Genomic DNA, 15,777 nt, shown 5'->3' with positions numbered 1-15,777 from the left:
ACATAGGGCCTGCAGTTGCATGACAGGGGCATAAAGTTAAGCTGAGCCAACACACAGGCTCAGGTCTCAGCCAGGACCTTGCCTCTGACTGGACTCCTTGCCCTAGCAGCAGGCTGCACCTTGGGTTGTATCATGGCCTAGAGTTGCCACCAACAACTAGTCGGGCAAAATCCCAAATAGAGCATTTACAGGACAGTTTGTACTCCATTTGGAAGTCCAGACCTTGAAAAGGAAGTTTCTCTTTCAGCTTTCTGGGGCAGCCTAGGGGCCACATAGCCCCAGCACCAACACGCAATGCATCAGCTCGCTATCATTTGCTCTTCTGCACAAACAGTGAGATGGGCAGCCCTTGAAACCCAGCGCCCCACACAATCTTGCTTTATTTCACCCTAATGTCACTTTCCGTTTCTGTGCCTGCGCACAGCCCAACAGAGCGAGCTCAAAGCTGCTGACTTGGTGCTCACAGCCACAGGATAGGAAGGCAAGTCTCAGTAGGGGGAAAACCAGAGCTCTGATTTTCCCCGAGCAAGGAGGGCTGTTGGGTTTTTCTCGCCCAGCTGGTTGAGAGCGGGCTGTCTGTTCACTGGCCATCTTTTCCAACCAGGCCCTGAAGAAGGCACCTCGAGGCTTGACTCTCCGCAGCAGCTGGCAAGCTGGATGGATCAAACACGGACCTAGGTGTAGATGGGGCTCAAGAAGAAACGGGCAGCTCTTGGGTACCTATATATTTGAACAGAAGCTGCCACAAAAGCCACCCCAGCCAGCTCGGGATGGCCTAAAGGCAAGGCAGAGGCCAGATCTTGTCCAAAACAAGGCTCACAAACTCTAGACCAAAAACATTGACAACTTGAGCCTCATAATTGGGAGGTCGTGGGGGATGGGAAAGGGAAAAGACCGTGCCATCTTCAGATAAAGTACCTACTGCTTCGCTCCGTTTTCTTCCGTTTCCAGGCAGGAAACAGAAACGCCAGCCCAGGGTCAGTTGGGACTTCCCAAAGCTCAGTCTGCAAGGGAAGTTCATCAAGTCCTTTGTCCTACTTCTCATCCTACCTGCCCTGAAGCCCTGCAATCCAGGGGCCTAAAGTCCCCTGCTTGCCGGCCCTGGGCAGCCCCAGACGCAGCATCACCGAGGGCCAGCCCCATCCGCTGCAGGCAGCAGAGAAGGATGGAGGCTGCGTCCAGTGTGCTTGGGAGTTGGCTCCTCTGTGTAACTGTCCGGGCTGGCTGCCCCATCCAGGGAGCTGCCACAGCTGGAATTGGGGGAAAGCACGTCCTGTAGAAGGTCTTCAGGGGGCATGCCACCCCCTGCCCCACCCCCACCAGCTCCCACCACAGAGTCCTTGCCAGGCTTGGCACGCTGGGATCCTTCCTCCTCCTGGTCATTGAGCAGCTTGGCCAAGAAATTGATGTACTTCATGGCGAGGCGCAGGATCTCATTCTTGCTTAGCTTCTTGTCTGGTGGGTGGGTGGGGATCAGCTTGCGGAGCTCAGCAAATGCCCCGTTCACGTTCTGCTGCCGCCATCGCTCCCGGCTGTTGGTGAAGATGCGCCGCACTACCTTGGTGTGAGGACCTGAGGGTGGAAGGACGTCGTTTAGAAGTGGGTAGAGACCTTCAAAGGGTTCCTCTACTGAGAAGCTCGGAAGCCAAAAACAAGAAGTACTCATTCCATCCTAGAAGTCCAGTTGACACATCATCTGTGCGATCTACATCCCTCCAGCCCTGTCTTACCAACCTCACAACCCTACCTCTTCTTCTCCATGACCTTCCATAGATGACATGTGTGTCTGACTGTGCTGAGCCCCTTCCATGGCTGTGCAGCATCTAATGTTCATCTAATGTTCTCTCTCTCTCTCTCTCTCTCTCTCTCTCTCTCTCTCTCTCTCTCTCTCTCTCTTTCTCTCTCTCTCCCCCTCTCTCAGACAAATTCTCACTATGTAGCTCTAGATGTCCTGCAACTCACTTTGTAGACCAGGATGGCCTTGAACTCACAGAGATCCACCTGCCTCTGCCTCCCACATGCTGGGATTAAAAGTCTGCTCCACTAAGCCCGGCTAGACAAGGACCATATTCCTTCCATTCAGTCATTTATGCCAAGAGGCCTCAGACACTAAAAGATGATTGAAGCCAGACTATCTGGGCTCAGTTCCTGACCAGAGCTCACTGCCTCAGCATCTTTATCTGCATGCTGGGAATATTATCAGTAATTCAGGGCACAGATGGTCTCTATGCTGATGCATTGCACAGGTAAAGTGTCTACAATCATGGCTTCTGCTTCAGCCTTCACTAAGTGAGAGACAGCACTTAGTACCTGTTCTCCAGTTTTTCACTAACAACTAGTATCATGGTAGGCATTAAGCAAGGAATAAGACAGGTGGGCTTTTTGTTGCTGGGTGTTTTGTTTTGTTTGGGGGGGGTTGTTGTTGTTTTGGGTTGAGTTGGGCTGTTTTTTGTTTGTTTGGTTGGTTTGGTTTGGTTTGATTTGGTTCTTCAAAACAAAGTTTCTTTGTGAAGCTTTGGCTGTCCTGAAATTAACTCTGTAGACCACACTGGTCTCGAACAAAGAGATCTGCCTGCCTCTGCCTCTGAGTGTTGGAATTAAAGGCATGTGCCACCACCACCACCTGGCTCAGGCAGTGTCCTCACCCTCTTGGAGTTTACATTTTAATGGAGATGGGAGATGATGAGCAAGGAGGAAACAAATGAAAAACACAACCAAAGGGCAGACTGGCAAGTGAAAGACGTAATTAAGCTCCTGTACTTAGCTAAGGTAGCTGACAAAGACTTCTCAGCAGCAGCATTTATGTTAAAAGCAAAACAAAACAAAACAAACAAAAATAAAAACAAAACTTCAGGTTGAAACAAAGCCATCCAGATACAGGAGGGAAAGAAAGCCTGACTGGAGTGGTGGATGTAAGAGGAGAGGTGGCAGCGTCCATCTCTCATAGGTCCTTGCAGTAAGAAGAGCAGAAATGGAGTTCTAGGGGTGACAGAAAATCACAAAGCACAGGCTTAGTTTATGATTTTTTTTTCTTTTTTTTTGGTTTTTCTAGACAGGGCTCCTCTGTATAGCCTTGGCTGTCCTGGACTCGCTTTGTAGACCAGGCTGGCCTTGAACTACAGAGATCTACCTGCCTCTTAGTTTATGTTTCTTAAGTGGCCTTTCATAGTAGCAGGTGGGAGAATGGAAGGGAAGGTGGAGAGCAGAAGGGAAAGGAAAGACCTCTAGGTCCCCAATCCCAGAAAAAGAATAGAACCCCAACCATGCACACCCATGTCTGAGCCCAGGAAAGGCTTCTGTCCCAGTCATCACTGTCACACTGAGACTGAGACAGCCAGGCAGTGCGTGACACCAAGACGCCTGTGTGCAGCACCTAAGGTGTGCAGAGCCGCTGAGGCAAGTATTCAAGCATGATCTGGGATTCTCAGAGCCAGAAGGGACACAAGAGTTTCCACCAGCATTCCTGAGTCCTGGGCTAAGGCCCATGCTTCCCTGCCACCATAAGCCACAGGCCCTATGACAACCTTCAGGAAGTTTAGCATACAGAAGGGACAGCCCAGACTGAGGATCCTGGTTATCCTCTTCCAGGAATCTCTCTGTCCAGGGCTCAGATTGGAAACCTGGGATGGGGGCAGGGGGAGGCAGGGAGAAGGAAAGGGACAAGAGGCCATCTGAGTCCACTGGTCACTTTGTGGCTAGGGTGGAGGCAGCACTCAGTCTGGGACTTACTTGACCAAGTAGACACCTAGGTCTTAATGGTCCCTGCCTCTCATTTGTGGGTACCTATAGTCACACTCCACATTTCAGCCCTTGCTTTCCCTGCAGTTCCCTGAAGCTTTTTAGGGATCAGATCCAGAACTGGGGAAAAGACCACAGACCTACTGGGCAGACTGACACTGGACTGCCTCAGAGAAAGCAACCTGGTGTCCCTAGACCTCTAGGCCAAAGAGGGGGTCTCTCAGCTGTGACATAGGAAGACTAATCCTTTGCATTATGGCTAATGCTTTTGAGCTGGCAGGAGCTCCTAGGTAGATGCAGGGGGCATTATGAGGTCACAATGAAAGCCAGACAAGGAGGAATCAGAACTTATTCCAAAGCTTAAGTCCACTGTTGCAATTATGGTCTAGGACTTGGCTCTATGGCTTTGAGCAGGCTGATTAAACCTCTCTGAAATTCAATTTCTTCATCTGTGAAATAGAAGCAAAATTAACCTCGTGGTTTAACAAGGACCAGACTTTAAAAAAAAGTCTCATACATTCAATAGGTGACCACACAAATGGCAGCAATGATAGCTGTCACCACCTTACTCCACACCCTGGGGATGACTGATGGCTGTTAGCAGTGTGTTGGTGCTGGGAGTCAAGCTGTGGATGAGACACACAGAACTCCCGAGTGGAGGAGATTCCAGTGCTGGGTGGACACAACTCCACTCTCCCCTGACAGCTTTCTAAGAGGTAGGGAAAGAGGAGCCAGGGCCACCCACGTGGCCACAGAATCTATCAGGAGCACCTGCCACTCTTCCTCTTGGTTCTGTATGTCTCTATCCTGGGCTGTTGTGTTTTCTGGTGTCTCTTCTGTAGTGTCAGACTCTTCTCTAGAACCTTCTCTAGAAGCTCATGTTCTACACACACACACACACACACACACACACACACACACACACCCTCTACAGGTTCCCAGCCTTGGTCTCAGCTCTCTGCCAGCCTCAACACACTTCCTACTGGGGCCCCAGACAGAACAGCACTGAGAATCTCTGCCAGTGGCCAGAGTCCCTAACCTTGCAGAGAGACCACTCTCCTGCCCAGTATAGTCAGGTCAACATTAGGATGAGTAGGGCTCCAAATCTTCATCCACCTAGGTCAGAGAATATTCAGAGAGTTCCCAGCAGTGCCAAGTCTCCCTGAATAAATAAATATATATATTCGACAGCACTATAAGCCCAGATGTGGAAGAGGATGGGCATGGGGGGGGGGGTAATGGGGGAATTCATAATAAACCTGGGAAGAAACTCATAAAGGGCACAATTCTAGTCAGAGAATTCAAAGTGGATTCAAGATGCAGTTCGGGGACTTTCTAAGGATCAGGGATTGGAATTGGGGACATGAAGTGTTTGTAGCAGTTCCTGGATCCTTGCCTTGAGTGGGATCAACCTTGAGTAGGAACTACATGTGGGTGACCCTACAAGTGTGGCTTCGGTGCACAGCTCCAGGGTGAAGAGTTCTGGCAGTTTGGGGTTCTAAGGTGGCATCCTCAACTCTGTGAGATAACTTGCATTGTCCGTGCTCCCCTTTGCACGTGGCTCTAACCAGGGTGAGGGCTGAGTGTAGACTCACCATCAGTAATCTCCATCTCATATGGGGAGGGTCTCCTCTTCACCCTGCTGTTGTTGGTGAACATAGGGAAGGCATCCGGCTCCCCGAAGAACCCGCTGTGGAAAGAGCAGGTAGATCACAAGGAGGTAAAAGACAAAGAGAAGTCTCCCTGCGTGACTCCAGTCCCCTCCCACTAAATTGAAGATTGAATTCACATGAGTATGCATGCATTCACAGAATCTCGAAGAGAGTGAACAAACAGAACAAAACATAAATGGGGTGGGGGCGTTCGTGCGCTCAAGCGCCCTCAAGCGCGCGCGCACACCACCCCACCCCCACCCCGGGAGGTGGGGGCAAAGGGGGAGAGGGAGGGAGGGAGAGCACAAACACACGCTCCCCTCATACTCAGATGCAATCATACAACCCTGCAGACCTTCGCTCAGGAACAAGTGCCTACACACACAGTGATGGTAGGCAACTGCAACAGCACAAAGAGTCTCACAGGGTCCCCTCCCACCATCCTCACCGCCACCAGTCACTCTTCGACCGCTTCTGGATGGAGTGGGGACCGGAAAACCCTGGCTCACCAACCCTTGTCAGCGCTCCCTGCCGCTCTGCTATCACTCCTTCTCCTAGATTTTTTTTCCCACCCTGCCCTACTCTCTACCCACCTCTCACCTTCCCTCACCACAGGGGCCGAGCAAGGAAGTCTACGTTCTCACACCAACTATACCCGGGTGGCCTCAACAACGCAGGTAACGGGCAGAAGGACAAGGAACGGATAACAGTGTTGCTCCCCGCATCCCAGGAGAGGTTGGGAAGAGCTGGCCTCAGCAACTGTCTGTATATCCTTCCCTCCAGCCTGTCCACCCACCGCTGCAGTTTCTAGAATTCACCCTTTGCCCCCAAACCTCACCTCTGCTGCATCCAGACACTGGCCGGGAACCCATATTCAAAGAAATCCCTCCTACCTAACACAGTTCTCAGCAACCTCCGCAGCTTTTTTTTACACACACCCACATGCCCGCATCCTCAAAGGCTCAGGCGGGCACCACCACCCCCCCCCCCGGGCCCCAACACACACCCAATTTCGACACTATTGTGCGCTCCCTAGGTCCCATCAGTCCTTCGTGACAGTCTGTATCACAGGGGACCCCTTGCCCACTAGCGCGAGGGGTGGGAGACTCTAGTCTCTGGGCCCTTTCGTCCTGGAGTCTTTAGCCATCTCTTCTCTCCCTGAGCCCTTCCCAGACTCGGAACGCAGGAGGGAACCCGGCCGCTCACCTGCCTAGCGAGGCCAGCGGCTGACTGAGGCTGTAAAGCAGCGCTCGCCCGGGGCCGGCGGGGGCTGCCAGCGCGGGCGGGCTCAGTTGCACCATGCGGCCGTCGCCGGGAAGTTCTGCAGGGGCCGAGGCGGGCGCGGGCGCCGGGGCGGGTCCGGGAGGTCTGCACAGCTCAGTGGTGGGCACCCGATGGCGCACTTCGGCTGCTGCCACCGCGTCGCGGCCCTTTAAGTCCCTTGCGGCACCGCCCCCACTGGCGGGGCCGCCCCCCGCGCCGCTGCGCGCGCCTAGCTCGATGACAGGGGGCTCCGCCGAAACTGTGCGGCTCGTCTCCTTGGCGACGCCGTTGAGTAGGACTAGGTGCGGGGGGGCCATTCGGGCCTCAGCCGCGTCCTGTCCCTCTAGCTGAGGGTCACTGCGTGCCGCCTCGCTCGGCGGCCGCTCCGTCATCCTGTAACCGGGTAAGGGGCCGAGAGGAAATCACTCAATGAAACCTGAAAAGCGGACAAACTCAATGCCACGTGGACGCACAGCCCGACCCTGTGGCGTGAAGAGCCCGTGGGCCTGCGCCTGGAACGAAGTGGGGGTGTCTCTGGATTGGGAGAAGAGGATGAGGAAAGCCCAGAAGGCACAAGGTTCAAGGTAGGAATAGAGCTGAGGAAAGATGGCAGAAACATTAAAAGAAAAAGAATACAGCCAGTGAAACAAAAATCGAAGGGAAAAAGGAGGAAGGAAATGAACAGAGGAGAGAAAGATCACCCGGTCCCTCCTTCTTAGGCCACAGGGGAAGGGGAGGGAACAAATCCCCCGAGCAAGCGTATCCTTCCCGCCCCCCTTTTGGTTTTGGCGGGGAATCCGTCAGGCCCGAGCAAGGTGCTCTAGGAACCTCTCCTGGATCTACAGGTACACACATGTGCTGCACATACACACCCAGATACATTATGGAGATGTAAGGCCGGTGGAGACTGCAAGAGCTGGGCTCTGTTCAGCTACAGATATCAAAAATATTCCAGAGGAACCTGCCACTTTCCACCAATATTCTCCAGGCCAAGAGGAAGGTTGACTACATTAAATAAACCCATGCTGTATTCCACAAGCTGATTCCACAATATAAGGAATCAAGGAAGGGATCCAACCCTGGATTCTGGTCCTACCATCCTTCACACTTCACTGCATTCTGCTCAGCTGTACTCAAAAGTGAGGGTAGGAACCCAGACACTGGACCAGTACTCCTGCAGTCTCCTCCTGATGGAGACAATATCAAGAAGGCCCTGGAAGTGTTTCAATGAAGACCCCCCCTGCTCCCCACCCCCGTGCACACACCTTGATGCTTAACATGGAAGTCAGATCTCGCTGTGTATTACCCTCTCATATACATAAACCCTGGAGCCCAGAAACTTCCTTGGCTCCAACCAGGCCCCCAAGATAAGCATAGCCACTCTCTTTCCCACCAGTTTGAGGGGGTCTTGCATCACCCAGGCCCATTCAGATGCCACCTGGCCCAGCAACAGGCCAGACACACAACCTTTAAGACTTGGGATCCAAAGTTGGAGGGTACATATGAGTTGTTTTAATTTAAAAAACAAAACAAAACAAACAAACAAACAAACAATGAAATCAGCAGATGTGATGGGACATGCTTGTAACCCCAGCCCTGAGAAGGGTGCTGAAAAATCCTGAATTTGATGTTAGCCTAAGGCTACACTTGGTCCCATCTCCTCAATGTACACATTTATGGGTGCATATGTATACTCCTACAGACACATATATAAACAGCTTGGCAGGCTTTATAAATTGTTCAAAGTCAGATTTCTGTTCCCAGGATTAGATAGTCGGGCTATTTATTTTGTTTTAAATGTTGTTGCATTTACTTATTTGTGTATGAGCATGCACATGCCACAGCCACTAATGTGGAATTCAGAGGACAATTTTCAGGAGTCGGTTCTTTCCTTTCACCGGGGTCCTGGGGGACAAACTCAAGTCATCAAGCTTGACACCCCCATGCCCTAACCCACTGAGTCAGCTCACTGGCCAAAATCGGGGTGTTTTAAAACAGAAAATAAATACAAAAATGTCCAAGTCGGTTCCAAATAAGAGTCCATGAAAATCACTGATGGCAGACATGGAGCTCCCATTTGACGTTGCAATACCAGAACCAGCGTCATCCTGGGAAATGGTTTCTCTTATGAAGGGAAAGAAACTGGACCTTCTTCAGCCTCCTCCAAAACTCAGTTCTATAGCCAGACACAAATGGGGACCAAGGACTCACACTGGCTGTTCTTGGTTAGCCCAGTCTGGCCTAACAAACTCCCCAAGACTTGTTACACACACACACACACACATACACACACGTTGCAAAGCCAGCAATGGGTCGGTGGTGCTTCCCTAACACTGAATTCACAATAATAGTGGAGACAAAGGGTCTATATACAGAGAATACCACAACCACCGGAAATGAACCCGAAGTATAGTAGCCACCCTGGCTTCCCTCTCTGCTGGTGACGTGCACCAGAAATAAACCAGCCCCTGGTGAAATATACAAACCAGAGATGCTGTCCCCCTACCTCATTGCCACCACCATCTGTGTGCTTTCAATGGCCAGTGCATTGGTTCCAAGCTTCTAAGTGACAAAACGCACTGCACTAAATGAGACTCAGCTCCACTCTGGTTCCCTGATTAATTAATTTTGCTGCAATGACAGAAGCAGGTTCCCAAGGGCCAAAGGGGGAGGCACATTCTAGATAAGTTGACCCTGGCCCCCAATGCCTCTCTAGGTACTATAAATAAGGCTTCCAGCAGAACTCTCCATGCTCAGCTCCTAGACTTCATGGAAATCTCCTAAGGCCAGGATCACCTCCAGCAGCGCAGGGGTTAACACTATATGGCTTGCATGCATGTTTTTATTAAGGGAAGATGGAAAAGGGAGGGGGCTCAGGACTAGATTGGAATGCTGGACCATTGCAGCTCTTTGTGCTGCTGAGACCCAGGTTGCAGCCTCAACCCCATCTTCACCTTCCAGTTGTCCCAGTGCCAGCCGTGTGACAATATGTGCCTCAACAAGGGGGCCAGAAAGCTTTCTGGGGGTGGCACTGCGTCTTCTCCAGAATATCCTAATGCCACAAATTCTAGCTCAGAGATTTTTTTTTTTAAACTCACTTATTTTTAAAAAGGTATAACGTCGCCTTTAGGCTTGTCCTCCCATATGTGCAAGACACGGTAGAGAAACACAAAGCCTGCACCTCAACCTAACCCTGCCCAGCTTCTTAGGCCTTTGCCGGCCTTTGCCGGGATGGCCTTGGCCTTTTTCCTGCCCGGAGCTCCGAGCTCAGCCTGCGCCACCCGGATATAGACACAATAAAGTTACCGGCCTTGTGAAATGTGCTCGGAACCGGGATCATGGGAACGGCCTGGGGGGACATGATCCAACCAGCTCGTTTAATACAAGGCCGGAAAAGGGAAAGGGCTCTGTTGGAGGCCTGAGGCAGCTTAGTGACAGTAAGATCCTAGGTTCTAAGCGTAGGTTAGTCGTCGCCTCCCCCACCCCCACCCCTTGCCAATCTTCTCTGTTCTGAGCCTCCCCCACCCTAGTCCACAACACTGAACACTGAGCAGGCATTGCCCCCTCCCACCCCTACCCACAGACTACGACTGCAACTCACCTGGGGCATATTTAGAGAGACCGGGCCGTCTGGTTAGGACCTCCACCACTCCTCTGGAGATGGGTTAAGGTAGGACCCCAGAGCTGTGCTTTCCGGGTTCTCGCTGAGAGGCCAGCAGTTACTTAGCTAGCCGTGAGGTCCTGCGCGGTCTGCCGCGCCCAAAGCGAGTTTCCAGGAAAGATGGGGGTGGAGAGAAAGAGGGAGGGCGAGAGAGAAAATGGGGGGTCAATGGCTGGGATTTACCTCGTGTGCCCCGCCAGCCCAAAGAATAGCAAAGGGTTTTCCGCCTCCAACTTGCAGGTGTTTGGAGGCCCCCTCCCCCAAACACATCCAGATTAAAAAAAAAAAAAAAAAAAAAAAAAAAAAAAGAACCCTACACCTGACCAATCAGGAATAACTACTTAGTCCAACAACAGCCTCTCCCGGCAAGCTGCCCAGAACATTTTCGAACCTTCTAACGGATCTGTCTGATTCAGTCAGTATGGCCGAATTTGTTTTCTAAGCATGGAAGCATCTATGCGGTTTGCTCCACAACCTGAGCCAGGCTCCGGTGGCCGCCACATCGCTAAGGCGGCCTATCTGACGAGGGTGGAGAGGACGTGATGGAAAAGACAGCAGTCTTCGAGCCCTGGTCTCTGGGTCAGAATCTGGGAGTCCTCGGCCTTTCTCTTCATGGCCGTCTACTAACCTCCTGCCCGGAACGAAGGCAGAACCCGCTTCCAAAGGCCCCATTTCCCAGCAGGGATGGAAAGGAGAGGCAATATCTGGTTTAGTTAGGCTCCTTGTTTTCTTTCTAATGAGGGGAGGGATATAAAGGAGGACATTTTTACCCCTCTTCCTCCACCACCTTTGCAAAAAACGATTTTCGATTTCCCGGGATTTTGACTGACAGGTGAGAGAAACTCCTATACTGTTTTGTAGCGAGGAACAAGGCAAAAAAAGGGAAGGTGGGTCAAAAGAGACCCGACGCCGCTTCCAAGTAAGGGAACTGGATTTAGTTTGCTTTTATTTTCCCTCTCAGGTTTTAACATGTGTTTTGCCCGAGACGTCCACCTTCCAGTGGCACGTCGACGTCTTGGCTTAATTGCGGAGTCTTCCTTCTTTCTGCTGCGGCTTCGGCGGAAGCTCAGGACTACCTCCTCCCGGGGTTTCAATTCAGTGCGGGAGGTTTTCTTTCTCCTTTCTAATCAAAAAAAAAAAAAAAAAAAAAAAAATGGAGGGGAGAAGCGGGCAGTTCACCCATCCCCGGTGTTACTTGAGGTTAACGTTTACGTTATGGCTGAATCTCCGTTCAAGCGCCTCTCCATTTTCTTTCCCTACCCCAAACCTGGCAACTTAAAAAACAGAGCTAGGGAGGGGCGACGACGGGACTGCTTTGTTCTCCCTCCAGAGAAGCTGAAGGGACGAGTTGGCGAGCTTTTTGTTCGATTCTTTTAATTAAAAGGAGGCGTTAACGGTGATGGTGTGATGACAAAAGTATTAACAATCACGGTAAAGAGTACAGCTAGGGTGGCACTGACGAGATCCCTCCAAAGAAAGCAGAGACTGAGGGCGCGCCAGAGGTCTGACCCAAACGGGATGGGGCAGAGACCGAGAAAATGTCCCCCGGGATGATCCCGAGAACCTCCTCCACCCATGGTCCCGGACCTGGAAAATGCGCCCATTGTCCTTCCTGGCCTATCTCCCAACCTCTGCGGACGCACCCGAGAAACTGACCAGAAATAGGCGATACCCGGGCGCAGCGCGAGTCCAGGCCCTGTGCTGCGGGCGGTAAGACGCTGGCCTCAGCGAGCTCTGTTCAGCCTCCAGCTTAGAAGAGCCCGCCCTCCCCGCCCCAACCAGCGGACCCCCCAACAGCAGGGCACAGGCGGCCTTCGGACAGAGCTGCCGCCCACTGGGCTCTGTCTGACCATCCGAGCCGACACTGGCTCCCGAATACATCATAATTTGGAATAAAATGTGAAATCCCGCTCCCCGCCCCCATGCGGACGCCCCCACCAGCGCCGCGGTCTCTACTTCGCCCTCCTCCCACTCTCGCCCCCAGCGATTTGCAAACGCACCTCTAAAGGACACAGGCACACAGGCACAGGACTCTCGGTGGACAGGACCACACATGGTCCAGCCCCAGAGGAAGAAAGCAGATGAGCACAAACCAGCTCTGTCCCACAAGCCGGTGTAGGCAGACCAGCACACTGTCCAACATGACACAGCGACATCAGTCACATGCAATCGCTCACAGACACACAACCTCACAGGGTGGAGATCACACCCTCCCGGCATAACGAAGCCAGCCGAACACTTTGTCCAAAGTCACACACCGCGACACACACAGGACCGACCTTGTTGAGAAGGGAAACGGGGTAATTTACATACAACGAATAAAACGAAGAAGGCCTGAGGAAGGTCGGAATCCCCACACCCAAACAGTGTAGGGTTTCACACTCCCGCACACGACCTATAGCCAAAAGCCCACGCGGGTAGTAGCCACCGCGGCCTGCCGCTCACGCAAGCACTCTCAACCCAGCCGCCCGCACACAACCGCCCAGAAGCAATGGAAGCTGCCAGCGCCTTACGCTTTTCTGTCTATTGCGCAAGGGGAAAGGGGGAAGGAAGGAAGAGAGTCTCCCCAGCGGGAGGGGCGGCGGAGGGGCGTCGTGGAAAGTGCCCCCCGGGAAGAGCACGGGGAGAGGGAGCCAAGGCTACGGCGCCGCACCGGGAAGGACAGAAGAAACGGACGGGCAGTTCCACCAGAGGTGGCTGTAGCCTGTTCCTGGGAAGAAGGCCGGGATGCTCACGTTTTTGCGCCCTGGGGTGCGCGCGTGGCCATGTTGGGCCACCCCCTCCCTCGCCCCGCCAAGCGCTCTAATCCCGCTCCCGCCCGCTGCGTCGTTAGCGCCGGCCGTGTGCGCCGAGGAGATAAGGCGCCGCCGCGGGCCCGCCCGCCCCGATAAGCGCCTCGGCCATTATGGGCCAAATGATTCATTTTAATTTGGCAATTTCTCCGGAGGGAGCCGGGACGGGTTGCGACGGTGGGCTAGCTCGGGAATGGGCTGTGGAAAGAGCTGAACGCTCACGCTGGACCCGCCAGGTTCAGTCCCATTTCTTACACCCACCCCACCCCACCCCACCCCGGCCTCTCGGGATTCCCCGCTCCCCACAAACAACCGCACTCAGGTCTCCGCCTTCCAGATGCCCCTCTAGCGGCTTTGGCCGCTGTCTTAAGACCACCGTGACTCCCCGAGCCATCCCTTCCAACCTTCGCTTCTCCATTCATTCTTTCTCCCGCGTCCTCCAAACCAAGATAGCTAACGGTCTGTTTCTCGCAGTCCCATATCCTAACCCCCAGCTCCTCACTGACCCTCTTCAGCGTTAGCCCCTGATTGCTCTAAACCGGAATTGCTCAAAGCCAAGGGGCTCTATTTGGGACAGAACACGTGTCAATAGAAAGATGAAGGACTAATTTCAGGATAAGCAGAATTATGGGACCCCCACCACTCCCTGTTGCTGAACACACTCTTTAATCCTGGTACTGAAGCATTGTTTCTCTACACTCTACACACACTAGTTCTCATTAAACACCCCTAAGGTAAGGACTGGAGATGGAGCTTGAGGGCTTACCTATTCTGTGGAAGGCCAAGGGTTAGACTCTCCAGCACTGCAAACATAGAAATAACCAAGTGCGTGAATTAGTGAATTCTAAACTGGTTTTCTTTCTTCTTTTCTTTCTTTTCTTCCTTCCTTCAGACCTTCATTCTTACCTTCCTTTCCTTTTCTTTTGTTTTTGGTTTTCAAGATGGGGTTTCTCTGTGTGGCTGCGGCTGTCCTGTAGACCAGGCTATCTGTGATTCCGGAGTGCTGGGACTAAAGGTGTGTGCAACCACCCCTGGCTTTGTGTTGCTTTTATTCTTTTTTAATTGTCATACAATTAGATATCGTTTGAACCTTTGAACGAAGTGTGCTTCGGTGATACTCCTTCCCTTCAACTACCTCCCCCGAATTGGTGCTCTTACAGGGAAGAAAACGGAATGTGGGGCAGGGAGTGGCAGGGCTCTGTCAAAGTAACTCAATGTTAAATTTCTAGAGGGTGACAGAAGCCTCATTTGAAGGAAGTTTGGCATTGAAGCTCATAGGCACAGCAGGAACTCAACAGCTGAAGAGTATCTGGGTTTATCTTTTCATGGTGGAAACTGCTGCTGTAGTCCTAGCACCCAGGAGGGAAAGGCAAAGGTTTAAGGTCATTCTCAACAACTTAAGGAATCCATGGCCAGTTTGGGCTGTATGAGTGAGATCCTGTCTCAAAAAACAGAAACAGAGAATAATGCTGGTTGTGGTGGTGCTTGGGAGGCAGAGGCAGAGGCAGATGATTATCCCTGAGTTCAAGGGCATCCTGGTCTACATATAGAGTTCCAGATCAGCCAATGAGACCCTGCCTTGAAGCAGAGGGGAAGAAACAAAAGAAAAGCATTGTTTAAAAAAAAAAAAATCAGGGAAACAGGATCAGAGTGAAACAGTATCTTCTAGTCTTAGCCGGAGCCATTGCACTGATGGACCCACAACTGTGGTTGCCTGCACGGGAACAAGCCAGTCAAGATTCTGGCATGGAGAGTTGTGAGGGCTTAGAGCCAAAATAACTGACCATCTATTGACAGCTGAGCACTTCTCAAGCAGGGGACTCACTCTCAAGGGTGTATCCCCTGGTAACTAGAGCATCCTCTAGTGGACAGCTTCACACCCGTGAGTTAATGGGCAAAAGTTGGTCTCAGCGGAATTTTAAAAAATATTTTATGTGCAAGAGTGTTTTTCCTGCATGCATGTCTGTGTACTGTATACAGAGACCAGAAGAGGGGGGTTGACTTCCCTGACATAGGAGCTATAAGTAGTTATTAGCCAACATAGAGAGAGACACTGGAAATCAAATCCTGGTCCTCCAGAAAAGCAGCCAGTGCTATTAACCACTGAAACATCTCTCTAGCTTTTCAGTGTAGTTAAAAAAAAAAAAAGGTGGAGAAGTAATGGGAGGTGAATATGATCAAAATACACCGTATACAATTCTCAAAAAATAAAAGGCACACATCTTGAATCCCAACACTCACAGAAGCAGGCAGGATTAATCTACATATGGAGGAGTTTCAGGACAGCCAAGACTACATAGAGAAATCCTTTCTCAAAAAACTTAAATATACAAATAAATATTTTTAATTCCAAAGTTATATGCATAGCTTCATAAAAAATAATATCTAAAAAAGTGGGTGATAGGGAGCTAAGACGTCATATGCACATGTATGGCTGTTGTACAGAAAATAAGGACATCACAGACATTAGAGGAAATTAGACGACAGAGAGCTGTGACTTGACCAAATTCACAGCTAGAGAAAAGCCAGCACCTAAGCTGTGTTGTCCAATTCCCAATTCATAGCCCTACTCAGCAAACCAGACTGCCTTGTCCTTCCAGTAGCTTTGAAAGTAATAGCCCCTGGTCTGGTCATAGACTGAGACCCAGTCAAGGGCTGATCCCAAAGTGTG

At 51.6% G+C, this 15,777-nt stretch overlaps 1 protein-coding gene across 3 annotated transcripts; it reads right to left on the bottom strand.

The window, feature by feature from the left end:
• Positions 1 to 368: 368 nt before the first annotated feature.
• On the bottom strand, positions 369 to 13,072 carry Tal1 (TAL bHLH transcription factor 1, erythroid differentiation factor). Of its 3 annotated transcripts, none has more exons than XM_051171677.1 (5): positions 12,315 to 13,072; positions 10,255 to 10,403; positions 6,597 to 7,046; positions 5,334 to 5,428; positions 369 to 1,572 (listed from the first exon to the last, which is right to left on the bottom strand). In XM_051171677.1, exons 3-5 carry the CDS (start codon positions 7,043 to 7,045, stop codon positions 1,124 to 1,126), a joined length of 993 nt encoding a protein of 330 aa, XP_051027634.1. In that variant the 5' UTR covers position 7,046; positions 10,255 to 10,403; positions 12,315 to 13,072; the 3' UTR covers positions 369 to 1,123. The 3 variants fall into 3 exon arrangements, with proteins under 3 accessions (XP_051027634.1, XP_051027635.1, XP_051027636.1); XM_051171678.1 differs by lacking the exon at positions 12,315 to 13,072 and adding an exon at positions 11,971 to 12,255; XM_051171679.1 differs by lacking the exon at positions 12,315 to 13,072 and having other exon boundaries at positions 10,255 to 10,605.
• Between the last annotated feature and the right edge of the window lie 2,705 nt (positions 13,073 to 15,777).

Source organism: Acomys russatus, chromosome 29, assembly GCF_903995435.1.
Source record: "Acomys russatus chromosome 29, mAcoRus1.1, whole genome shotgun sequence".
Classification (NCBI taxonomy): Eukaryota; Metazoa; Chordata; class Mammalia; order Rodentia; family Muridae; genus Acomys; species Acomys russatus.
Note: the sequence above shows the minus strand (reverse complement) of the source record. Positions and strands in the feature narration are given on the sequence as shown.

Bases quoted from the DNA above. Each gene is read 5' to 3' on its own strand.
- Tal1 (XM_051171677.1), bottom strand. From the start codon at position 7,045: ATGACGGAGCGGCCGCCGAGCGAGGCGGCACGCAGTGACCCTCAGCTA. The intron at 5,429-6,596 runs GTGAGCGGCCGG...CTCTTTCCACAG, and splicing joins CCGCTGGCCTCGCTAGGCAG to CGGGTTCTTCGGGGAGCCGG. The intron at 1,573-5,333 runs GTGAGTCTACAC...TTCCACCCTCAG, and splicing joins TGAGATGGAGATTACTGATG to GTCCTCACACCAAGGTAGTG.